Source organism: Colobus angolensis, unplaced genomic scaffold, assembly GCF_000951035.1.
Source record: "Colobus angolensis palliatus isolate OR3802 unplaced genomic scaffold, Cang.pa_1.0 Scaffold68, whole genome shotgun sequence".
Taxonomy (NCBI): domain Eukaryota; kingdom Metazoa; phylum Chordata; class Mammalia; order Primates; family Cercopithecidae; genus Colobus; species Colobus angolensis.
In genome coordinates this window covers 3,517,787-3,543,711 of record NW_012120487.1, presented here as the reverse complement: position 1 = coordinate 3,543,711, position 25,925 = coordinate 3,517,787, and the positions used below count along the sequence as shown (strand labels likewise).

The following is a 25,925-nucleotide window of genomic DNA, read 5'->3' as shown; positions in this document are numbered from 1 at the left end:
TCTTGAAGTCAGGAGTTCGAGACCAACCTGGCCAACATGGTGAAACTCCGTCTCCACAAAAAATACAAAAATTAGCTGGGCATGGTGGCCCATGCCTGTAATCCCAGATACTCGGGGGGCTGAGGCAGGAGAATCGCTTGAATCCGGGAGACACAGGTTGCAGTGAACCACTATCATGCCACTGCACTCCAGCCTGGGCAACAGAGTAAGACTCTGTCTCAAAAAAAAAAAAACAAAATCAGTATACAAAAATCAGTAGCATTTCTATACACTAGTAACAACCAGGCTGAGAGTGAAACTAAGAACACAATCCCATTTACATTAGCCACAAAGAAAATGAAATACCTAGGAATACAGCTAACCAAGGAGGTAGAAGATCTCTACAATGAGAACCACAAAACACTGCTGAAAGAAATCGGAGATGATGCAAATAAATGGAAAAACATTTCATGCTCATTCATTGGAAGAATCAGTATCACTAAAATGGCCACAGTGACAAAGGCAATGTACAGATTCTATGTTATTCCAATCAAACTACCAATGTTACTTTTCACTAAACTAGAAAAAAAAAAAATTCTAAAATTAATATGGAAGCAAAAAAGAGCCTGAATACCCAAAGCAATACTAAGCTAAAAGGACAAAGTGGGAGGCATCACACTGCCTGACTTCAAACTAAAGTGTAAGGCTACAGTAACCAAAATAGCATGGTATTGATACAAAAACAGACACATAGACCAATGGAACAGAACAGAAGACTCAGAAATAAAGTCACACACCTACAACCATCTGATTTTTGACAAGGCCAACAAAACAAGCAATGTGGAAAGGACTCTCTTTTCAATAAATGTGCTGGGATAACTGGCTAGCCATATGCAAAAGATGAAACTAGACACCTTAAATTTTATAATATACAAAAATTATCTCAAGATGGATTGAAAATTTAAATGTAAAACCTCAAACTGTAAAAATCCCAGAAGAAAACGTAGGAAATACCCATCCCAGTAAGGGCCTTGGCAAAGAATTTTTGGCTTAGTTCCCAAAAACAGTTGCAACAAAAACAAAAATTGACAAGTAGGACCTGATTAAACTAAAGAGCGTCTGCACAGAAAAATAAACTATTGACAGAGTAAACAACCTACGAAATGGGAGAAAATACTTTCAAACTGTACATCCAACAAAAATTCTATATCCAGAAATCTGTGAGGAACTGAAACAAGCAAGCAGAAAACAAGCCCATTAAAAAATGGACAAAGGATATAAACAGACATTTCTCAAAAGAAGACATATAAGCAGCCAACAAACATATGAAAAAATGCTAGTCATCAGAGAAATGTAAATTAAAACCACAATGAGATACCATCTCACACCAGACAAAAATGACTATATTAAAAAGTCAAAAAACAGTAGATGCAAGATTGCATAAGAAAGGAAACACTTATATACTGTTAGTGAGAATGTAAATTAGTTCAGTCACTGTGGAAAGCAGTTTGGAGATTTCTCAAAGAACTTAAATCAGAGCTACCATTCAACCCAACAGTTCCATTATGGGTATGTACAGCCCCTCCCCAGCCCCCTGCAAATAGATTATTGTACCAAAATGACACATGCAGTTATATGTTCACTGCAGTGCTATTCACAATAGCAAAGACATGGAATCAACCTAGGTGGACATCAGTGGTTTGTTGGATAAATAAAATGCGGTACATAAACACCATGGAATACAATGCTGCCATGAAAAAGAATGCAAGCATATCTTTTGCAGCAACATGGATGGAGCTGGAGGCCATAACCCTAAGCTAAGTAATGCACGAAGAGACAACCAAATACTCTGTTCTCACTTACAAGTGGGAGCTAAATACTGAGCACACACGGGCATAAACATGGGAACAGTAGACACTGTGCACTACTAGAGCAGGGAGGGAGGGCGTGGGTTGTGAAACTACCTATTGGGTACTGTGCTGACTATGTGGGTGCAGTATACCCATGTAACAATCCTGCACATGTACTCCCTGTGTCTAAAATAAAAGTTGAAATTAAAAAATAAAAAAATCATGCTCACATTCTCACGTCATTTTTTGCCTCATTTTGCTGGGAAATTTTCTTTTTTTTTTTTTTGAGACGGAGTTTCACTGTTGTGGCCCAGGCTGGAGTGCAATGGCGTATCTTGGCTCACTGCAACTTCTGCCTCCCAGGTTTAAGTAGTTTTCTTGCCTCAGCCTCCCGAGTAGCTGGGATTACAGGCATGCACCACGACGCCCAGCTAACTTTGTATTTTTCATAGAGATGGGGTTTCTCCATGTTGGTCAGGCTGGTCTCAAACTCCTGACCTTAGGTGATCCACCTGCCTTGGCTTCCCAAAGTGCTGGGATTACAGGTGTGAGCCACTGCACCCAGCCCATTTTGTTTTGTTTTTAAAGGAAGATTTCTAATATTATTACTCTGTGTTGATCAAAATAATTTATAAAATGATTTATTCCCAGTCTCTAGGAAATATTTTTCAGTTTTTAGTTTTTTACACTCACATAAACATTCTCTTTTTTTCCCCCTTAACTCTAATATTTCAATACATTTATTCAGCTTGAAGTTACAGGTAAAATAGTTTTTTGAATAATCAGACTTAGTTGTACACAACAATAGTTTCTGCCTGGTGTGAAGAGTTAACACTTAACAGCTTTCAGATTTGTGGCATTGACATAAGTAAGTGCTGCAGATATGAGTCTGCCCATAGAATACATGCTTGTCTTGGGAATGGATCATTCTTTTACCGTGTGTCAAAATATTTTTTCAAAGAGTTTTGGATCTGAGGGTTTTCTCATTTTTGTCTCTTGGTTTTTTGTTTTTGTTTTTGTTTGTTTGTTTGTTGTTTTTGAGAGAGAGTCTTGCTCTGTCACTAGGCTGGAATGCAATGGCACAATCCCGACTCACTGCAACCTCTGCCTCCTGGGTTCAAGCAATTCTCCTGCCTCAGCCTCCCAAGTAGCTGAGATTACAGGCACTTGACACCATGCCCGGATGATTTTTGTATTTTTAGTAGACACGAGGTTTCACTATGTTGACCAGGATGGTCTTGATCTCTTGACCTTGTGATCCGCCCGCCTCGGCCTCCCAAAGTGCTGGGATTACAGGTGTAAGCCACCATGCCCAGCCTGGTGTTTTTTTTGTTTTTTTTTTTTAATATAAAAGATTTGTCTTGCAATGCATGTGTATATAGAAGAACCAGTAAATAAACACATGTATGTTGAGTGATTACTTACTGTTTCTTGTATTTACTTGAGTGGGAGTCCTAAAAAGTATAATTCCTTGTGTATTATTCTTATGTGAGACATTTAAAGCCCGTTGGATTTTTTTAATGTCTAATATACATTATAAATTTGAAAATGTTTTTATTAGCTACATTATTCATCCTCATAAATTTAAGAGCAATCATGTCTTACAAAGTAGAGCTGAATGATACTTGGATTACTCTAATTCCCATGAAGTCCACAGAGATGAAATACATTAGAATGCAAAGCTAATTATACAGAAACATTAAGTATGAAGTAAAAACAGTATGTCTTTGTCAAAAAATGAAGATGCATAAGTTCAAATTATGTTGAAGGTAAATTGGTCTTTGTTTTGCGTATTTTGATTGGTAGTTTTAAGTCTTCATGACTACTGAATTAAATTTAATATGCCATATCATGTCAGAATGCTTTTGAACCTTATACTTTTCACTGAGGCCCAGATGTCAATCAGATAGTTATTCCAATTCTAATGATAGTTTTTAGTATTTATCTCACTTTGGAGTGGTTTCCAGGCCTTGGATTATAGGACTAGATAGGTTATATATTTCTCTAGAAAATTACAAGTCTTTCATATTTTATCTTGGCAAGGGAAGTAGGAAAAGTACCCATATAAATTAAAGCATTAGACATTTATTGCGTGGCATATGCAAAGCAACCTACTAAGAGCCCTGTGGCAGCTAAAATTGAGAATATAAGATCCAGGCTATGTCTTCAAGGACCTTAGAGTCACCTAAACACAGATACGATGAAAGTTGTAGTTCTTTTCAATCACAAAACACGAATTCTAGAGCTTCACAATAAGGGTTATAAGAGTTGAGCAGAAGCAAAAAAATTACTTGGCTGGGCTGAACCAGCAAGGATTAACTGGCAAGGTGAAATTACTTCTCCTTATTTCTAGATAGTACCTATTTATGCTGGTGTGCCTAACATGGTATAGTTAATTCAGACTCTTTTTTCCTAGGAGGAAAAGCCAGGACAAGATGCCCAGCAGCACTGTGTCCATGTCCCGAGACCAAAGTTGTTAGCATAACTGCCTCGGTTTTGCCAAGGAATTAGATGCTGCTGGAAAAATATCCAGAGCTCTTATATTTGCTATCCAAAGAGTTCCACAGTGTTGAGGGGTAAATGGCATCTCACTATTGACGAAACATGTGCCAGGTGGCTGGTTGGTACCCTTCATGCATACAAAGCAGGCTTGAGATGTATCCTTGCATATTTGAAGGTTGTGGTTATGATGAGCTGAAATGACCACTGATTAATACAGTAGCTCTCTAAAATAATGAGGTTTTTCCACGAACAGAACCTCTTTATTTATCAAACTTATAATAAAATGAGGAACCTGCTTGAGGTAAAATAACCTTTTCATTATAACTGAAGATTTGGTCTTCATTCTCTGTGAATTTGTTGTGATTGCAGAATAAGGCAAAGGGCTTGTTTTGATAAGATCCTACACTGTTATAATCAATATTTCCTGTGTTGACTTTATATGCTTTTGTTAATGTGACTTTCTAAATGTTAGGGAAATGAAGAAAAATATCTTCAGAAAATGTTACATTTCTAATAATGCACCTTTCATGTGTATGATGGTTTTTAAATTTGTCAAACTATTAAAATACTGAAGTTATGTGGCCATACCAAGATTATCATCGAACTGTTTTCATTCACTAATATGTGTGATTTTCTGTAAACAAGCAGTTTCTTCTGTTGAATTTCCTGCTCAGCATCATTATTTTGCCCTTTGCTTTTCATGAGTGTTTAACACTTTCTGTTTCGAAGCCAGTTTCCATGAGCTCTGCCTTGTGTCCTCCAACCTGTGCGTGTGTATATACATGTGTGGGTATGTGGGGAGATTGGCGGGGGGTGAGAAATGACAGTTAATTCCTGTTAACTCTGACCAAGTAATGTGCACTGGGTATTTGTGAATCAAATTGTATGCATTGTGAAAAATACAGATTTGTCCATTCTTGTTTTGCTAGTGAACATTAGCATTGATTATGGTGTGGACATATTTCTCAGACTTTCTGGGTCTTCATCTAAATAGCAGCAGCAAATAATGAAGTATTCAGACTTTAGCCATCATCATCTCGTGTTTCCTTGAGTTTAAATTGAAGTAAAAATGGAGTAAAAGACCATCTTATTTATTTTTAAAATCTCCTATCAGCAGAAAGTAATTAACTCAAGATCCACAATTAGCCTCACAGCAGTCCATATTAACCGCCTCCAACTATCCTAGGTCTTTCAGAGGTGGCATAATTTTGAGATTATTTTGCACTTGAAACAGAGAGTCTTATAATAACTAGCTTGAAACACATTTAAGGGTGTGAGGTTTTTCCTATTTCTTTTTGTGTTAATATCTACCTTGTCTAATGATAATTTTCTGGTCTGTAAGTGGAGAAAAGCAAATATTAGAAGAAAATTCTTTCTCCCTAGTATAAAGCTAAGTCTTTCATAAGTCTAAAAGTAGCTGCTTTGCTTTAACTGGAAATTTCATTACTGAATTAGTAACTTGACACAAAAGAATTAACAAAGTGAATCAAATACTCCAGCACAATGAAGTAAATTTAAAGAGGCCCACTCATCACCATTGCTGGCTGGTAAAGTGTAATTGCTGGCGCTGCCTTGTTTACCTTTTTGGTTTGATTTTGTTTTAAAGGAAATGTTCGCTTGTATAGCATTCCTGCATAATTCAGATACTGCACAAAGCTCGACGCTGGGAACCAATTTTGTATCTCTCTGAATGTTTTTTATGCAACCTGGTTTTACAGGTTTAAATTACATTTTGTGACACTGTTTTTGTGGTTGAATTAGAAACTTTTTTTTTTCTTTAGTTAAACCTGTGATAAGTAATTGTCACAGTTAGTGCCCTGGTACAATGCTAATTTGAAGTGACATGTCCATACTGGCCCTCTGTAACATGAAGAAGCCTAACAGGTGTGAGGGGTGTGGCTTCCCATGGGCTCTCTTGAACTTCTAACCAGAGAAAAATAGCAGAAAAAGTGAAATGAACCTTGAATAAAGCTGTCAGCAGTAATTATCTCAGCAACACTTTGTGGGGAGATAAAATAAGCACTGATGCTTTTATAACCTGAGCACACTGCATCCAAGATAGATTTTTCACCCATTTAGTATAAACTTCTAAATACCTTTCAAGAAATATTTTCATACAGTCTAATTAAACAATAACAATAATAGCAATTAACATGAAATATAAATTGTTGAAAAACATGCATTTGTTTTTATTTTAACATGGTTTCTTTTTGATATTTATTTAAGTAGTTTTAATAACAGAAAACTTTTTTTCAATGCTTCTTCTTTTGGTAAGCCATTATGGTATGGAATCTCAAGTAATGTGTAGAAAATTATGTTCTCTTTTGGGAAAGGATACTTCCACAATTAGAAACATGCTTGAAAGTTTGGTTTTCAGTTTCTTTTAGAGGTATTCAGTGTATTGAACATATCAGCATATGGATCATACATGAAGCAGGTAATACATGTATGTGAATGAGCTGAATTACCTGCACGTCATCATATGAACACCACTGTATTGGAGTACAGCAAGAACCACGGAAGATTTGATCAATGTTTTTCCATCTGTTCTCCAAACACAATCCATTGTCTTTTTCTTTGACAGCTGTCTTTTAAAAGTATACTTCAATTTATTTAGCAAAATAATTCAAATCACTAATGACTATGTTTGCCTGACCTGAGTAGAGTATAGAAAAGTTAAAGTGAGATTTTTGTTTATAAATTTCCTGGCTATAGAAGCTAACTGGGCTGGGTGGGGTGGGGGGGAGTGGAAACAGATGAAACGTGGTTTTGCAACATAAGTTGTTCTCTTTATTTTTTTCATGGTCTTAAAATATAGTTATATTTTGGGCAATCTAATGACTTAACTTTTTTTTTCCATAATTCAGCTTCACCATGTTCCTGCATCCCCAAAATTAAAAACTTGACAAGTCAGCCTGGTTGGTTTACGTTTCAGGTGGAGATGATGTCATTTTTAAAAGCTGGGGATCTCCAGGCGCAGTAGCTCACACCTATAATCCCAGCACTTTGAGAAGCTAAGGTAGGAGGATTGCTTGAGCCTAGGATTTCAAGACCAGTGTGGGCAACATAGCAAGACTCTACTAAAAAAAAAAAAAAAAGAGTTGGCCAGATGGCAGTTCCTGTAGTCCCAGCTGCTCAGGAGGCTGAAGTGGAAAAACTGTTGGAGCTTGGGAGGTCAAGGCTGTGGAGAGCTGTGATCAAGCCACTGCCCTCCAGCCTGGGTGACAGAGTGAGACCTTGCCTCAAATCAATACTAGAGATGAAGTTAGTTCTGACTCTGTTTTGCTGTCTGTTAGCTCTGTTATCGATTCTGGGTGAAAATATGAGCCTTATTTGTCTTGCCTGTGAAATGGCAATGTGGCAAACTATGCCAGGTTCGTTCTCACTAAGAGGGAGTAACAAGGATTAGGCAGAATAGCATAAAATAGAGCTAGCATGATCTATACTTTATTCACAAACCTAAAGCCTGGGAAATTATTGGCTTTATCAAAGCAGAAACTGTTCACCATTGGCTTTATCTCTAGCACTCAGCTGAGGTCTTGGCACATTGTGGTTGCTCAGTAACTATTAGTTAAGTGAGTGGATAATGGTATTTTGCACTCTACTTATAGTACTGTCTGTCTACTTATAGTACTGTCCCCCAGAGTGATTTAGCAAAATTCATACAATCAAGCATAGGTAGATACATTGGTTGATAGACATATTTAGATACACATACTCTTGAATCTTCACAACAATCTTGTAACTTAGAAGACTTTACAGAGGTGGAAATTAAGGCACTGACAAGGTGAGAGGGTTGTCCAGGGTTGTGCAAGCTGTTAACCAGCAGAGCCAGGATTTCAAACCCTAGAAGAATAGCTTCGGAGTTCAAGTTCATAATTGCTCTGCTTTTATACCTCTCCAACGAATTATAATGACATCTACCTACCAAAGAAATTGCCTTACAATGACACATTTTTCCAGACACTTTGTTGTCAGTGATACAAATGATTTGAGAGATATGGGGATATATTTTAGGGTAAGATTTCTCCTTCTTCAGTAAGATACTACTTCTTCCCCTCCCCTCCTAGGACAGCAGGTCCCCTGATCCATTGCACTCATTGAAGCAATGTTGCTGCCTCTCTTAGAACTACCATTTCCCTAGTGAACAGAAATGTCATACATGGTTATGGCGATGGGTGCAGCACACCAACATGGCACAAGTATACATATGTAACAAACCTGCATGTTATGCACGTGTACCCTAGAACTTAAAGTATAATAAAAAATAAAAAAAAAATAAAAAAGGCCGGTGATTTCTGCATTTTCAACTGAGGTACTGGGGTCATCTCACTAGGGAGTGCCGGACAATCGGTGCTGGTCAGCTGCTGCAGCCCGACCAGCAAGAGCTGAAGCAGGGTGAGGCATCGCCTCACCTGGGAAGCACAAGGGGGAAGGGAATCCTTTTTCCTAGCCAGGGGAACTGAGACACAGATGTAGGATGACAGAGTTTTGATCTCTAGGAATTTGGCTTTCCCCTCTTGGGTCCAGTTCCTGACCCACTCATGTAAAACTTTTGCTTATTGATGTGCAAGGTGGGACTGAACTCCATAGGCAGGGCTCAGGCACCTGACCAAATTGAGGACTGGCTAAAATAGGGACAGGGCAAAAGCAGCTTTCCGTAAGACATGTTCACCATTGTGCCATGTCTGTTTACCATTACCATGGCAACACCTAGAAGTTACTGCCCCTTTCCATGTCAACAACCAGACAACCCAGAAGTTACCCCCTTTTCCTAGAAATTTCTGCATAATCACCTCTTAAGTTGCATGTAATTAAAAGTGGGTATAAATATGACTGCAGAACAGCCTTTGAGCTGCCACTGTGATGAGCACACTGCCTGTGGGGGAGTCCTGCTCCACAAGGAGCAGTACGCTTTGCTACTGTTGTACGCTGCCACTTCAGTAAAAGTTGCTAACACCTCCAGCCCACCTTGAATTCTTTTCTGGGCAAAGCCACGAACCCTCCTGTGCTAAGCCCCAGTTTTGGGGACTCGCCTGCCCTGCATCACTGTGACGTCCACATTGCCTCTGTCTACTCAGTTCCCACCTGGGATTCTGGGCCTCCCCTTAGGAACTAGCTGAATAAATGAGGTTTATTTCTGGAAGATTTGTCCAAGTGTCACTGGATATGATTGACTACTGAAAGATACCAAAAAGAGAAAAAATGTGAAATTGGGGAGATTATATAGAAGGCCTTCAGAAAGAGATTGAGCTGAGTTTTGAAGAAGTTGTGTCACTTAAATTTTTCTTGTGTTATCTTCACATACCTAAGGAATAGACAGGTGGAAAAGAATGGTGAGGGAAACCCAGGCAAAAGTAATGGAATGAACAGAAGCCTAAGAGTAGGCAGGTGCAAGGCACATTTTTGGATCATTGAGCAAACAAACCTGTATACAAAAGTAGTGGGAGGTAATGGCTGGAAAGGTGGGCAGTGTTACGGCCTTGAACATCAGACTGAAACAGTTTTCAGGGTGAGAGAAAACATGAGAATCATCTAGTCCAATTTTTTCATCATACAGGTGATAAAACTTAGAGAAGAGAGTTGATCAAGGTCACAGAATGAGTAAGAGGCAGATTTACAGTTTTAAACCAGGTCCTTTGATCTATATATAGTGTTCTTCCCAAGTATTTACACACATGGAATCATACCACAGGCCGACTTATGGGAGAAAGAAGTCATACAAGAGCACCATGAAGCCTAAAGACGTAAAAGAACAATTCTTGCTTTAATGGTGGTAACAGGAAAAAACAAAAAACAAAAAAACGGTGGCTTACAGGCTAATTAAATGTTTTTGAGCTAAATGTTCTCAGGAGACTTAACTGGTCTCCCAAAGTCGTTGCAGCAGACAGAGATACCCTTTTTAGTTTTTCGTTTGTTTGTTTTTGTTCTTGTTCTTTTTGCCTCCAATAGCCTGTTGTTCTTTCAATTTTGGTTAAGTTCCTGTCGCAGGAATTGAATGGGAAACGTGAAGCAAGTTCCACTTTTGGACATGGCTGTGTAATGTATCCTTTCGAAATTCCCCGTCATAAGTAGGTAATGAGTGATGTAAGATATGGGCCCTTAGAAACTCTCACAGCTACAATATATCTAAACAAAAATGCTCTCCACAGGTTGGCACTCACAAGAATGTCATGTGGGAAATGATAAGAAACCCTTCTGTCTTAATAATTTAAATTTGTTTACTTAGGAAGAAATTTTTCTTTAATATTGGTCAGCATCATTTGGATATCTTTAGTATGGAAAAGACTGAATAATATATTTTGTTGTGTGTATGTTTTAGAACATGTACTAATACAGTTAAATTTAATTGACATAAGTTGATATAAAAATACTTAAATGATACCAATTCTGTCATCTAGGCTTAGATTCTTAAAAACAGAAATAATTGGGCATTGCAACTAAAAACACCTATTTGATAATCCTTCCTTCTGGCAAGGAGACAAAGATGAAGGGGTGTGTGATTTTTATTTTTTTAAAGTTGAAAATCTAGTCCACTATGCTACATATTTTTTCACTTATCTTTTTATTGCTGTCAACAAACATATTATTCCCATTTCTCAGACAAGGAAACAGATCTTTCGAGATAAGCAGCTTTCCTGAGAAATGACATTAGATATCAAAGCCAGGATCCAAAGCTAGGTTATTTGGATCCAAGTGCCTGACGTATAATAACTTAATATTTATTGAATACGTTGTCAACTCTGAGTAACTATATGGTTAGTATAACATTCAACAAATAGTTCTGAATTATCAAATAATATGAGGAAGAAAAGCGGAGTCAAGAGAAGTCTGCACATATTCCAGATCTCTTTTTCCACCTCACTATTCTTACTGGTTATAAGCAGTATGTTTAATATGTTCTTTTCCCTCTTCTGCCCTCCACCAGAGGGTGCTCATAAGCAACTAAATGACATAAAGCTGTAGTGATAGGAACTGAGAAAGAAGGGCTATTTTAATTCATAGTGTGGATTATTGGCCTCTGTGGAAAAAAAAAAAAGTTCACTTTGAAACAGAGTTCTTGATTCAGCTGAAATGCTTTGGTTTAAAGTTGCCTTACAAATAAGATCTTGAGCACTTACTTACCTGAGGATAGTACTTTTTTATATAGATGAAGTTGACCATTCTCTCTGAATAGGTATGAGGGACTATGCCACTAGACAATGTTAGGCTGGTCTAATTGGGTTGTATTTCCTATTGTGTAACTTAATGCTCTTCAGAAGTATTTTAATGATGTAAAATACTTCAGAACCTCTTCTAGTGTACTCACTAAAATCAATAAGTAATGAAGTACAAGAATATTGATATCTGTATTTAGTTATAAAAGCATATCCATTAGAAATTTTGCTAATTCTGTTACAGTGAGCAGCTCTTTATCACCCTATGATGTAATCTGGTTTTAGGTGATGAAATGCCCTAGAAGATACACAAAAAAAGCTTTTCTGTTGAGCAACCTCTCTTTGATAGCCAAAATCTCAAGATAATGTTGGGACAGTATAAGGAAGCATAAAAGTAGGTAATTATAATATAGAAAAATAGCATCAGGTGATTCTCCTTGATTTTGAGAGTCCCACCAGATTAAACGAAAGAAACCAAAAAAGTAAGTAAGGAGCATTTAAATTTATTATATATATTTCCAAAAGCTTTTAAAAGAAAATATGAGATAATTAAATCAAGACAGTTGTTAGTGTTTTACAATTAACTGTAACATCTTCAAAAAACACATAGTTGGCTGGATGTGATGGCTCACACGTATAATCCCAGCACTTTGAGAGGCCAAAAGGGGGAGCCCAGGAGTTCAAGACCAACCTAGTCAACATGATGAGACTCCATCTTTACAAAAAAATAAGGAGACCCTCATCTCTACAAAAAATTTAAGAATTAGCTGGGCATGGTGGCATGCACCTGTAGACTCAGCCACACAGGAGGTTGAGGTGGGAGGATTGCTTGATGCTAGGAGATTGAGGGGGCAGTCGGCCATGATTGTATATCACTGTACTCCAGTCTGGGTAACACGACAAGACTCTGTCTCAAAAAAAAAAAGAAGAAGAAAAAGAAAAACCAAGATTAGGAGTCAAGAAGAGAACATGCTTGTGCTATCATTAAGCAGATGTGAGACTTGAGACAAACACTTTACCTCTCTATACCTCAATTTCTTTCCCTGTTAAGTGAGAGGATTAGACTCTTACCTTGTGAGGAGAAACTGCCTTTCATTTGGAATCTGTTGGGGATGATGGGATTACTGATAGAAGTTTAAGAGAAGGCTACCGATACCTTCTCTCTGGAAATTCTCATTACTAGCTTGGAATGGGGCAAGGGAGATGCTGGGTAGGGGAAGGTATGGCAGCAGCACTTGACTCAGCTAAGGCTTCAAGATTTCCTGGTTGGGATACAAGCAACTGATGAATTCTGAGGACTCTTCCAAATCTAATATCTTGTGTGTAAAATGAAGCCATGTATAGCAGCCATCCTTGTTTCTTCCAACTACAGTTGCTTACATGGTAGCATTTGTGTTTATGTACATAGCAAAAAGCCTCAGAACTTGTAACTGTTGGTGTTTATTTCATTAAACTTTACCAACTTGCCAAATCAATTGAGGACTATAACACAGCAAGGCCAAGCAGAGAACACAGTTTTTTGAGCTATTTACACAGGAGTTTTGTTGATAATTGATCTTGACCTGCACATGTCTTTTAATATTCTGTTGGTTCCAGAATATTATTAGTCACTTCCTTTTTAACAGTGTGCCTTTTTATGAGGTGACTAAACTGCTGTTTAACCCTGCTACAAGAATGTGGCAGTGGGCTAGTCCAGACAAGTGCATGTATACTTGGTAACTAGCATTCTTAATAAGCTTGCTTCAACCTGCCACAAGTTAAAGCTCTGTGTGACTTTTCTAGCACATAAGTGACAAAAAAATGGCTGGGGGAAGGGCAGAAGAAATCTCGGATTGTGAATAAAAATAAATAAGCTTTTTTGATTTGTGCTTTGGTTGGCAGTAAATGAAATTTTAGCCTCATGACTCAGTTTGGTTTAAAACCACCTCAGTAATCTGTTTAGCTGAACAGTAAGCATCTGAAAATTTAAAAGGGGTATTCCAGCAGTCATCTTCAGGACTCCTTACCATAAAAAGCCTTACTTACATTGGAAATGTGATGTTATAGAAAACTCCATGGTTTTGGAGTTAAATTTGGTTTGCCATCTGGTACCTGATTTATCTCGGACAAGTTACTCCACCACTCTAAGGTTGTTTTATGATTTGTACAATCATGATAGTCTTTAATTTACAGAGTTGTCATGTATGGTAGACATATGTTAAGCACTTTCTATGTAGTTTCTGACTAATTGATGGTCTCTAGGAGTAGCTGTTTTAATTAAGCCAAAGAAAGTAATTATTGGTTATCAGATAGACAAGATATCTTAGAGCCTTAATAGTTGTTTGATTGGATACTTTTAAAATGGTTGTGAGATAAACTGCCTGAATTTTAATTTGGGTTCACCACTCAGTACCTGTTTGACTTTGGGCAACCGTCTTATTCTGTGTGAGGTTTAGTAATCTCGTCTCTAAAATGGGAATTATAATCCTTACCTGGCAGAGTTATTATGAGTATTAAGTGGGGTAGTGCATATAAAGCACTTTGTGTAGTAACAATACATATTGAGCTCTTACTAGCAGTTATTATACAACTGTTTTTTAAAATACTGAATGGTGTCATAGGTATATGTATACATATGTCAAAAAGCAATACTTTAGGCTGGGTGAGGTGGCTCCTGTCTAGAATCTGAGCATTTTGGGAAGCCGAGGCGGGCAAATCACTTGAGGTCAGGAGTTCAAGACCAGCCTGGGCAACATGATGAAACCCATCTCTACAAAAATACAAAAATTAGCCGGACTTGGTGGCATGCATCTGTAGTCCTAGCTACTCAGGAGGCTGAGGCAGGAGAATCACTTGAACCTGGGAGGTGAAGGTTGTAGTGAGCCGAGATCATACCACTGCACTCCAGCATTGGTGGCAGAGTGAGACTGTCTCAAAAAAAAAAAAAAAAAAAGTAATACTTTATATGAGGATATAAATGCGTGTATTAATAACACTGAATACTGCCTTATTGAAGTATAATTGACCTGTAATAAGCCATACATTTTGTAAGTGTATAATTGGATACATCTTGACATACAAATGCATAGATTAAGAAGACCATCAGTGCAGTGTATTCAATGCTAATATCCAGTAGCATTCCCAAATCTGGATGAAATTACATCAGTGCCATGTTAGGATGATGATAAGCTTGAGATATGGTTTTTAAAAAATGTTTCATAATAATTGTTCTTCTTAAAACACAAGAGAATTGTATTTTACAAACTGAGTGAATAAAAGATACAAACAGTAAAACTCTAGTTTGAATCTTGTTCAGTTGTGTTGGTGGGTGTGTCACACGCAGAGCAAGGAGTCTGCAGGTGATATAACCAAATCTCCTTAGTGATGTATGAAGATCATAGCCCATTAGGGCTAGAAGGGATCTGAGAGGCCATGTAGTTGGTCGTATCTATATTTTACAAAAGGAGATGTTAAGACTCTTGGTTACTGACCCAAGGTCCCATAACAGGTTTTATAGCTTCCAGTACTCTTAAAATGTCTTAGTCTTTGTCATTTATAATTAGAAAAAAAGAGACTACAAGCATGTATTTGGGAGAGGGTTAAAATTTGGCTATAAAATAAAAAATACTTTGAAGAATTAATTCATATATATATGAGTATCTATGTATATATATGAATATATGTATATATGACTATCTATGTGTATATATGAATATGTATGTGTATATAATTGAGACTGAGTCTCACCCACGCTGGAGTGCAGTGGCTCAATCTCAGCTCACTGCAACCTCTGCCTCCCAGGTTCAAACAGTTCTCCTGCCTCAGCCTCCTGAGTACCTGGGAGTACATGCTCCCGCCACCATGCCCAGCTAATTTTTGTATTTTTATAGAGATGGGGTTCCCCCACGTTGGTCAGGCTGGTCTCCAACTCCTGACCTCAAGTGATCCACCTGCCTTGGCCTCCCTAAGTGCTGGGATTACAGGTGTGAGCCACCGTGCCCAGCCTACTAATTCATATTTTTAAAGAAAGAAGTATTTTAAAGAAAGAATGGCCTTAAATGCTCTGAGGACCAAGCTTAAAATGATAATACTGTGTTTTACTAACAACTTGTTAGACATAGCCAGTGATCAGTCATGCTGGTTTACAGGAGTTTTCCTTTGCATATTGTCCTAGTATTTTATTTTCGTATGAAGAATAACATAAAGAATAATACAAGGAAAATATTTTGTGCTTTGTTTATTATGTAAAGAAGAAACATCAAAAAGATTCTAACATTTCACGAAAGAGCTTTTTTGTCTTCTCAGTTGTTTCAAATAATAGTCATCATTATTCATGAAAATTAGTTGCACATGTACACATTACATAGTTCAGCAGTTCTCAGCTTTTTGGTCTCAGGATCCTTTTTCACTTGTAAAGAAATCATCAAAGACCCCAGAGAGCTTTTGTTTATATGAATTATATTCATTGACATTTGCCATTCTAAAAATTAATATTGAAGAAAATAATGTTTAAGATAACAAGTGAATTACATGTTAATATAAATAGAATTTTACACAAAGTAATTATATTTTCTAAGAATTCAGTAAGTAAAGTGACATTGTTTTTATACTTTTACAAATCTCTTCAATGTCTGTCTTAATAAAAGACAACTGGATTTTTGTGTCTTCCTTCTTCTGCACTTAACCTGTTGTAATGAATTTTTTTTGGTTGAAGATATGAAGAAAATCTGACCTCATACAGATCTGTAGTTGGAAAAGGGAGGAGTATTTTAATAGTCTTTTCAAATAATTATTCTTTGATACTAAACTAGAACTCGAGAAGTGGTAGTTTCCTAAAGGTTAGTTTTATTTCTTTTATTTTAATTTGTGTGTGTGTGTGTATGTGTGGCACGGAGCTTTCTCAGGTAGAGCTAAATGTTACTTTCATTGTAGAATCTGAAACCCTATCAGTATACTTTTTGTATTAATACTTTGTCATAGTGAGATACATTGGTATGCCTCACACTTTGAATTAAACCTTTATCCATAGATAATTTTATAACATTATGCAATCACTGTTCATTTGGAGAATATTGGTCTTGTGAGTTATGCAGATTTTCCAAATGTTGACACATTATATATGATATAAAAAATCACATCTATTAATATAACTACTGAGCTCATCACAAAGGCTTTAAGTATTGAGAAGCTGTCAAGCTCATGATGGCTGATAGTTTTTAAAACTCTGAATTTTTATGTGGAAACTCAAATTTTGTCATTCGCAATTAATACTGTCAAACCTGTTCCTTGAAGTGGTAGTCTCACTTCATTCATTTTGGAGAAAACGTTCAATTAGGGATACTCAATCACAGGTTGAGTACCCATAATCTGGAAATCTGTAACTTTTTAAGCAGCAACGTCATGTTGAAAGGAAATGCTCATTGGAGCATTTCAGATTTGGATTTTTAGATTCGAAGTGCTCAACTGTTAGGTATGTATGATGCAAATATTCCAAAATCCAAAACAGTTCTAAGTCTGAAACACCTCTGGTCCCAAGCATTTTGAATAAGGGATGCTTACCCAAATACCAAATCCAAATAACCAGTTTGTCTGCCCATCATTTGTTTAAGTAGTAATGGTGTTTCATGAAAAAAAGTGGCTGATTCAGCATATAACTCAAACACAAGTGCTTTTTCTTCAAGCCATCCATTGTGCTTTGGTATGCTGTACAAGTGCTTTATACATACTTCCCATTTGTCTAATAACATAGAATATTAAAAGACATGTATTAAGAGTCAAAATTTATTAAAAGTAACAATTTTTACTGATCTAACAGGGACATTCTTAAATGAAACTTCCATTTTTACAGAGAGTACATGGAACTGGAGATTTTTAACAGTTTGGTGCTACTACCTTAATTTGTGCTGAAGTATCAGCAGATTTGCCCACCGTTGCTTTTTTTAATATCAGTATAAAAACACAGTGTGGCCAGCCATGGTGGCTCACACCTGTAATCCCAGCACTTTGGGAGGCTGAGACGGGCAGTTCACCTGAGGTCAGGAGTTCAAGACCAGCCTGGCCAACGTGTTAAAACCCCGTCTCCACAAAGATACAAAACTTAGCCAGGTATGGTGGCACGCACCTGTAATCCCAGCTGCTTTGGAGGCTGAAGCAGGAGAATCACTTGAACCTGGGAGGTAGAGGTTGCAGTGAGCCAAGATCGTACCACCGCACTCCAGCCTAGGTGACAGAGTGAGATTCCCTCTCAAGAAAATAAATAAATAAAACACAGTGAAAAAGTCTAATGCCATTTAAGTATTATTATGAAATAATTTTGACCTAATGGAACTCCTGAAAGAATCTCAAGAACCCTGTGCCTATAGTACGTACTTTGAGAATCACATAGTTAGTATGTTCCTCTTTTTTTGAGACGGGGTTTCGCTCTTGTTGCCCAGGTTGGAGTGCAGTGACCCAATCTCAGCTCACTGCAACCTCCGCCTCCTGGGTTCAAGCAATTCTCCTGCCTCAGCCTCCCAAGTAGCTGGAATTACAGGCATGAACCACCACGCCCACTAATTTTTTTATTTAGTAGAAATGGGGTTTCACCGTGTTCGTCAGCCTGGTCTCGAATTCTTGACTTCAGGTAATCCGCTGGCCTCAGCCTTCCAAAGTGCTGGGATTACAGGTGTGAGCCACCGTGCCCAGCACGTGAGCCATTGTGCCCGGCACAGTATGTTCTTAACACTAAATACCGTCTGTAAGAAGAAAAGAAAAAACTTCAAGTGGACTTTGAGTATTCACTCACTGGTGGAATATCTACTATGTAGCAAGTGTATTCTCATTTAAGCCATCCTTACAGAAAGCCTGTTAGGAAAGGTCATGTTAATTTTATAGAACAAAAAACTTAGCCTTTTTTCTTTTTTAAAAAAAAGACAGGTTCTTGCTCTGTCACCTAGGCTAGAATGCAGTGGCATGATCTCAGCTCCCTGCAGCCTTGATCTCCTAGGCTCAGGCAATCCTCCCATCTCAGCCTCCCTAGTAGCTGGACTATGGGTGTGTGCCACCATGCCCAGCTAATTGTTTTTTCTGTTTTTGGAGACAGGGTCTCACTCTGTGACCCAGGCTGGAGTACAGTGGCGTGATCATGGCTCACCGCAGTCTTGACCACCTGGGCTCAAGTGATCCTCCTGCCTCAGCAACCCAAGTAGCAGGGACTACAGGTGTGCACCCCCATACCCAGCTAATCTTTTGTTTATGTTTTTAGAGACAAGATCTCACTATGTTGCCCAAGCTGTTGAACTCCTGAGCTCAATCTATCCTCCTGACTTGGCCTTGCAAAGTGCTGGAATTACAGGCATGAGCCACCACGCCCAGCCAGGAAACTTAGTTTTGAGATGTAAAATACTGATTTGAGTGAATAGTAGAAGTGAATTTGAACTCAGGACACTCTGAGTTTAAAAGTCCATTCTACACTTAGCTGTCTCCTGTTATTAAATAGAAAAAGTTCCTTTAGCAGTACACAAGAATTTGTTAAGTGCCTGCCTGTCCATGGGTTACTTTTTAACAGAGCAAATTTATTTAATTTTGGTCATTTTTCTTCATATCTTGTCAAAAAATGATTTACCATCCTTATATTTCAATCATTAACAGCTGACAAGAACAATTAAATTCTTGCCTACTACAGCTACTTTTTCCTTAAGATGTGGTCTAAAAATATAAATACTGTAAAATAATTATGATTTTTGTGAAAAAAAAGGTTTTCTTTGGATAATTTAAATGCATAAACTTTTTGTGTTGATGTAGTATAATTGTCAAATTATTTAATTGGACACATATACTTAAAATAATGTTAATATTATATAATGTTAATTTACAAATACTGCTTTTGCATCTACCCTCACATTTCATGATGTTTATTCAAATTCTATAGGCATTTTTTATATATAAGCATCATCATCACCACTAGGGTCACTTTTTTTTTCTTTTTGGTTGACATTGTAAAGACTAAATAATTGAATTAAGACTAAATAACTATCCTTGTGTTAATTAAGGAACAGGCTAACTTAGAAAGACCCCAAAATACAAGATGACAGTGGGCTTCTCTCATGGAACAGTGTAGGTGAGGAAGATGTTTCTGCTAAAGTCAGGTTTTCTAGAGTCCATCCTTCTCACTGGACATTTTATTTCAAGCCACAGGTATTCTTCACAGACTAGTAAAAAGTAATGTTTGTTGAGCCAGTACTGTGTGCTAGGCATTTTCTCATTGCTTTACCCGGAAACTCAACCTTATTATCCCTACACTGTGGAGAAAGTAATAATCAAATACTACCCCTATCTAGGTGTCATTAAGGACAGTTGTAATTTTTTCATTTGCTTATTTTTTTGTTTTGGTTTGGTTTCATTTGTCCTATATATGTATATTCATCATCTTCCCAGGACATTTTTCAAAGAATCTTTTAAAGGCAGGTTTACAAGGACTTTTAATACTTGCAATTGTGAGATTATACCTCTAGGATAAGACAATGTCTTATCATTGTCTTCTTTATTAACCAGTTTTGACAAGTAAACTCTCTGAGAACCTGAAGCATCATTGATTCAGGTTATTTAAGGCTAATCTGTTTAAACAGTGTATTGAAAATGAAGTATTGAAAATGAAGCACCTGTAATAGGAGAACTTTTGTAACTACTCAAATATAAGGCAGCTTCCTTTAGGGTAAAACCTAAACTTAGGTTTTTATATATTTTTGGTATATGTATCTTAGGGAAATGTTAAATTCTGTATCTCACCTACAATTTTATATTTCTATCCTTACTGCCCTCAGAGTTAGGAAACTGAGGTATTATTCTGCTAATCAGAAAAGTAGCAGACGCACATTGAGGCAGTGAGGGATTGGGGGCAAGTATGTATACTTTGCCTTATTTGGGGCTCATTACAGTTTCCTGGAGCCTCAGTCTATCATCTAATGAAAATTAGCCTTGGCTACCATAACATCTCATGTGTGGAAGAATTTCAAATTTTCAAAGCCTTCCTGGTAATGCAATACCCAGGATACTAGAGTTAACATTCTAATCTAGCTTCAGCAATAATAGAAAATACCTGAAAGGTAAAATCCTTTTGTGAAACATGGCCGTGTTTTGTTTACAAATGATGGATTCTACTTTTTGCAGATGTGTCTTGCTGAATCAGGGCTCTCTTATCCCTGCCATCGACTTACAGTGGGAAGAAGATCTTCACCTGCACAGACCCGGGAACAGTCAGAAGAAGTAAGCCTGTTTGCCAGCTTTTCATTGAACAGAAGGCCCATCCCCCACCTACCTGCCCATTTCCCTTTCTTTTTTATCTATCAGAGCAATGAATAGATAAAGTTAATATAGCATTAATTATATCTTGGTAAATTCTTGAAGGCAGAAACTGTCCATGCAAGGTTATTACTAATGTGCTCCTTCTTTCTCTGTTAGTTTTATGTTTCAACAGACAGAATTCAGGTGGATTGGTTGAAATGATTTTTACTTAGAACTATCAGGCTAACAAAGAACTTTCTAGTCTGGGCACAGTCACTCACGCCTGTAATCCCAGCACTTTGGATGGCTGAGGCAGGCAGAGCACATGAGGCCAGGAGTTCGAGACCAGCCTGGCCAACACAGTGAAACCCCGTCTCTACTAAAAATACAAAAATTAGCCAGGTGTGGTGGCGGACACCTGTAATCCCAGCTACTTGGGAGGCTGAGGCGTGAGAATTGCTTGAACCCAGGAGGCAAAGGTTGCAGTGAGCCGAGATCGTGCCACTGCACTCCAGCCTGGGCAACAGCATGAGAATGCATCTCAAAAAAGAAAAAAGAAACTTTTTTTGCTGTTGACTGTGTAGTTGAGTAGATTCATGAGGATTGACCCTGGAAGTCCTTTAACTCATTGGGTTGGAGCACTTACTATGAGACAGACACTGTGCTTGATATTTTTAGAGAACAAAAATGAGTAACACTGTACCTATACCAAAGTGCTCAGAGTCAAGGGTGATAGATAATAAAATAACAGTAGCCGGGTGCGGTGACTCACGCTTGTAATCCCAGCACTTTGAGATGCCAAGGTGAGTGGATCACCTGAGGTCAGGAGTTCAAGACCAGCCTGACCAACATGGAGAAATTCCATCTCTACTAAACATACAAAATTAGCCAGGCGTGGTGGTACATGCCTGTAATCCCAGCTACGCAGGAAGCTGAGGCAGAAGAATCGTTTGAACACAGGAGGTGGAGGTTGTAGTGAGCTGAGATTGTGCCATTGCATTCCAGCCTGAGCAATGAGTGAAACTCCATCTCAAAAAATAATAATAAAAAGATAATAATAATAGTGATGGCATAATGTAAAAAATGCAGTGATAGTGTTGCACACAAGTGTCCTAAAGAAACAAAGAGAAGGGGCAGATGAGATTGAACATGTTTGTGTGTGTGTTGTGCCTATTTGGGTCTATGTGAGCCTAAAGAATATATATATATATATTCTTTTTCTTTTTTTTTTTTGAGACCAGAGTTTCACTCTTGTTGCCCAGGTTGGAGTGCAATGGCGCGATCTCAGCTCACCGCAACCTCCACCTCCCAGGTTCAAGCGATTCTCCTGCCTCAGCCTACCAAGTAGCTGGGACTACAGGTGCCTGCCACCACACTCGGCTAATTTTTGTATTTTTAATAGAGACAGGGTTTCACTATATTGGCCAGGCTAGTCTCGAACTCCTAACCTCATGATCTACCCCCCTCGGCCTTCCAAAGTGCTGGGATTACAGGCATGAGTCACTGCGCCCAGCCCGAGCCTAAAGAATATTATGAGGAAATACCTAAATTCTGTTCCATGGCTACAAACAGCACTTTCATGCTCAACTCTGACCCATGGTTATAAGGAAATGGGAAAGAGGGCATGAATGTTTTAACTTACTCATTTAAGAAATATTTATTGAGCTCTTACTATGTGCTAGGAAAAGTCATCACCAAGACTTTAAAAGCGTATACAATGGAGGCCATAACTAAATAGCACAGATGAGCTTTATTTAAACTATAAATATATATATATATATATATTTTTTTTTTTTTTTGGAGACAGGGTCTCACTCTATCACCCAGGTTGGAGTGCAGTGGCACAATCTCGGCTCACTACAACCTCTGTCTCCTGGGTTCGAGTGATTCTCGTGCCTCAGCCTCCCGAGTAGCTGGGATTACAGACATGTGCCACCACACCCGGCTCTTTTTTTGTATTTTTAATAGAGACAGAGTTTCACCATGTTGGCGAGGCTGGTCTTGAACTCCTGACCTCAAATGATCCACCCTTCTTAGCCCTCCAAAGTGCTGGGATTACAAGTTTGAGCCACCATGCCTGGCCTTAAACTAGAATTTTTAAAATTAGAGCACAATTCAAGTATTTAAAAGCTTAGGCTAGTACAATAAAAAATTTTTTCCATTTACATTCTATACAAAATGTGGTTGCTCATTTTTATTTAAACTGCCTGTATATTTTGGACACCCATTATGGAAGCAACCACAGGACTTCTTCAGCAATCCTTTGAATATGTACTTAAACATGTGAAAGAGAAATGGAGCTACATAATTGAGGTTGTAGTCTATAATATTACATCCTGTGAAAATTATACTTTGCCACTCTGGTTTTTAATATTTTTTAGAAAACCACAGAGAAGGAAACTTTTTTCCCTGCTAATAATATAACTGTGCTATATTATACCATACTGTACTTGGTCTGCAAAAATGTTTATTACTTTTCAAGAAACCAAACTTTTTTTTTTTTTTTTAAAGCACTTTATCTCACTAGCCCTTGTGAAAGAAAGATAATATTGAGTTTCACTGCTTGGCCGAAATTGCTGGACATAATTTAATGAGATATTTCTTTAAAGTGCTTGAGTCTGTTTTTAATGGCTGGAGTAGGTCATACTTCCACTCTTTAATGGATAAATCCACTAACATTAAAAGGTGGCTAACTAGCCCCAACCAAAATTTCTAATTATTTTGTGTCCTATCTGAGAGGTGACAGGTAACTTTCACTTCATTTATTTCCTTTTCTCACCCTCACCATTATATGTGTTATTTGGGTGGTCCCATCAGCAGAGAGAAGCCAGTTCCATATAATGTAGAGCAGTATTTGTAAGGCTAGCACACTATTTAGGTTATTTTGAGAAAATGGTAGTGTGGGATTGGGAGGCTTTGCCAAACTAAAACAGTCGCAACCTCGGTAATATCTTATTATTACTGAGTAATAATATCTTATTATTAGGAGTTCTGCCCTCCTATAATAACCAGTTTCATTTTTGAGCAGCTTTTTCTGTTGTCTTCCTTATATTAAGTTGAAATACATGTAATTGTACCTTCTACCCAGTGATTCTGCTGCTTTCTTCCGATTCTACTCTTCTCCTACATGACTTTGTGTGTTTTAAGACAATCATCTTTTTTTTTTTTTTTTTTAAGACAGTCTTGCTCTGTTGCCCAGGCTAAAGTGCAGTGGCACAATCTTAGCTCACTGCATCCTCCTCCCCACGGGTTCAAGCAATTATCGTGCTTCAGCCTCCCAAGTAGCTGGGACTACAGACATGTGCCACCATGCCCGGCTAATTTTTGCATTTTGAGTAGAGACGGGGTTTTGCCATGTTGGCCAAACTGATTTTGAGCTCCTTACCTCAAGTGATTTGCCCTCCTTGGTCTCTCAAAGTGCTGGGTTTATAGGTGTGAGTCACCACACCTAGCCAACAATAATCATTTTGCTATTGACTTTCTTAAACTTTGAGTTAGGAAGGAAATATTTGAAACCAGCAGTTACATTCAAGTTTTAGATTTTATGGATTGTAGTTGTATGTCCTTTAGCTGGGATAATTTTGATTCTTACATCATATCTCTGGCCCTACAGACACAGTTTCTTTATGATCATTTAATTTTATTTTTCTTATCCTCCCCTTGTTCCTGAGCCCCCGTTTAATGATTTTCCCATATTTCTGGATACCTAGCTAGGTAACAATTTATCCTCAGTTGCTTGGGTGAGACAGTGTGGGAGCCTTGTTGACCCTGCCTCCTTGGGAATTGTTCAGTTCTCAGTTGACAATGGAGAAGGAGAGGCAGTCCAAAAACTTAACAACAAAGAAAGTTTTAATGTAATGTTAAAAGCATTCGTTTATAACTATGGTTAAAGAAACATTTATTGAATGCTCACTATGTACTAGTCAGATGAATATAAATTGATAATTTTGTGTTATATGATTAATGAGAAAATTGAGGCAAGCATGAGATGCTAGAGAAGTATAGATGATGAGGGGGGGTTGTAACTTTCAAGAATGTTTGCAGGCAAGAACCTTGTTTGCCTTTCTCCCCTCTGTAGCTCTAACACCTAGCATAGTGCCTGGCATGTAACAGACACAGAGTAGTTATTTGTAAATGAATTTTTTTTTAAATAAAGAAAATAAAAGAAAAAAAGACTAGAGGAGGTGACATCCACATTGGATTATAAAGAATGAGTCACAGCCAAATAAAGAATTAAAGGAATCATATTCCATTCATTCCATTCAGAGAAAAAAAGCATGATTTGATGTAGCAAATGAGAAGATACAAGTATAGGTAGGGTTGCTGTTAGTGCAGAAGAAAGTGAGGGGGAACGAAGATAAGAGATGAGGTGAAAGTGAGTAAGTCTTATATGACACATTGAGAACTTGAACTGTAGAAAGCAGTAAAAGACTTTTTGTTTTTTCCTGGGATGGAGTCTCACTCTGTTGCCCAGGCTGGAGTGCAGTGGTGCAATCTCAGCTCACTGCAACCTCTACCTCTCGGGTGCAGGCTATTCTCATGCCTCAGCCTCCCGAGTAACTGGGATTATCACCATGACTGGTGAAATTTTTGTATTTTTAGTAGACGGGGTTTCCCCATGTTGGCCAGGCTGGTAACTCCTGACCTCAAGTGATCCACCTGCCACAGCCTTCCAAAGTGCTGGGATTGCAGACATGAGCCACCGCACCTGGCCAGCAGTAAAAGACTTTTAAGTGGGGAGTGATATCTCCCCACAAATACACATTTTAATGAAGAGTACTCTGCTGTGCACAGGCTAGATTTAAGGGAAACAAGAGAGAAGACAGAGAAATCAGGTATAAGTCTGTTGTACTAGTATAAGCAAGAGATAATGGAATCCTCAATGTAATATCGCACATTAACAGAATGAAGGGAAAAAACATGTCATCATCTGCATTTGACAACATTCAACACCCTTTCATGGTAAAACTAAGAATAGAGGAAAACTGCTTCAACGTAATAAAACACATATGTGAAAAACTCACAGCAAACATCATAGTCAAGATTGAAAGACTGAAAAACTTTTCCTCTAAAATCAGGAACAAGATAAGAATGACCCCTTTCTCTTTTTTTTGAGACAGAGTCTCGCTCTGTTGCCCAGGCTGGAGTGCAGTGGCACAATCTCAGCTCACTGCAACCTCCGCTTCCTGGGTTCGAA

The 25,925-nt window shown here is 37.9% G+C and overlaps 1 protein-coding gene across 2 annotated transcripts in view; it reads left to right on the top strand.

The window, feature by feature from the left end:
• FAF1 (Fas (TNFRSF6) associated factor 1) overlaps nt 1-25,925 on the top strand; it is a 535,277-nt gene that overhangs the window by 355,158 nt on the left and 154,194 nt on the right. For both annotated transcript variants that reach the window (XM_011926246.1, XM_011926245.1), the window contains one exon: nt 20,615-20,710. In XM_011926246.1, the coding sequence (XP_011781636.1) occupies nt 20,615-20,710 (96 nt within the window). The remainder of the gene's footprint in view (nt 1-20,614; nt 20,711-25,925) is intronic.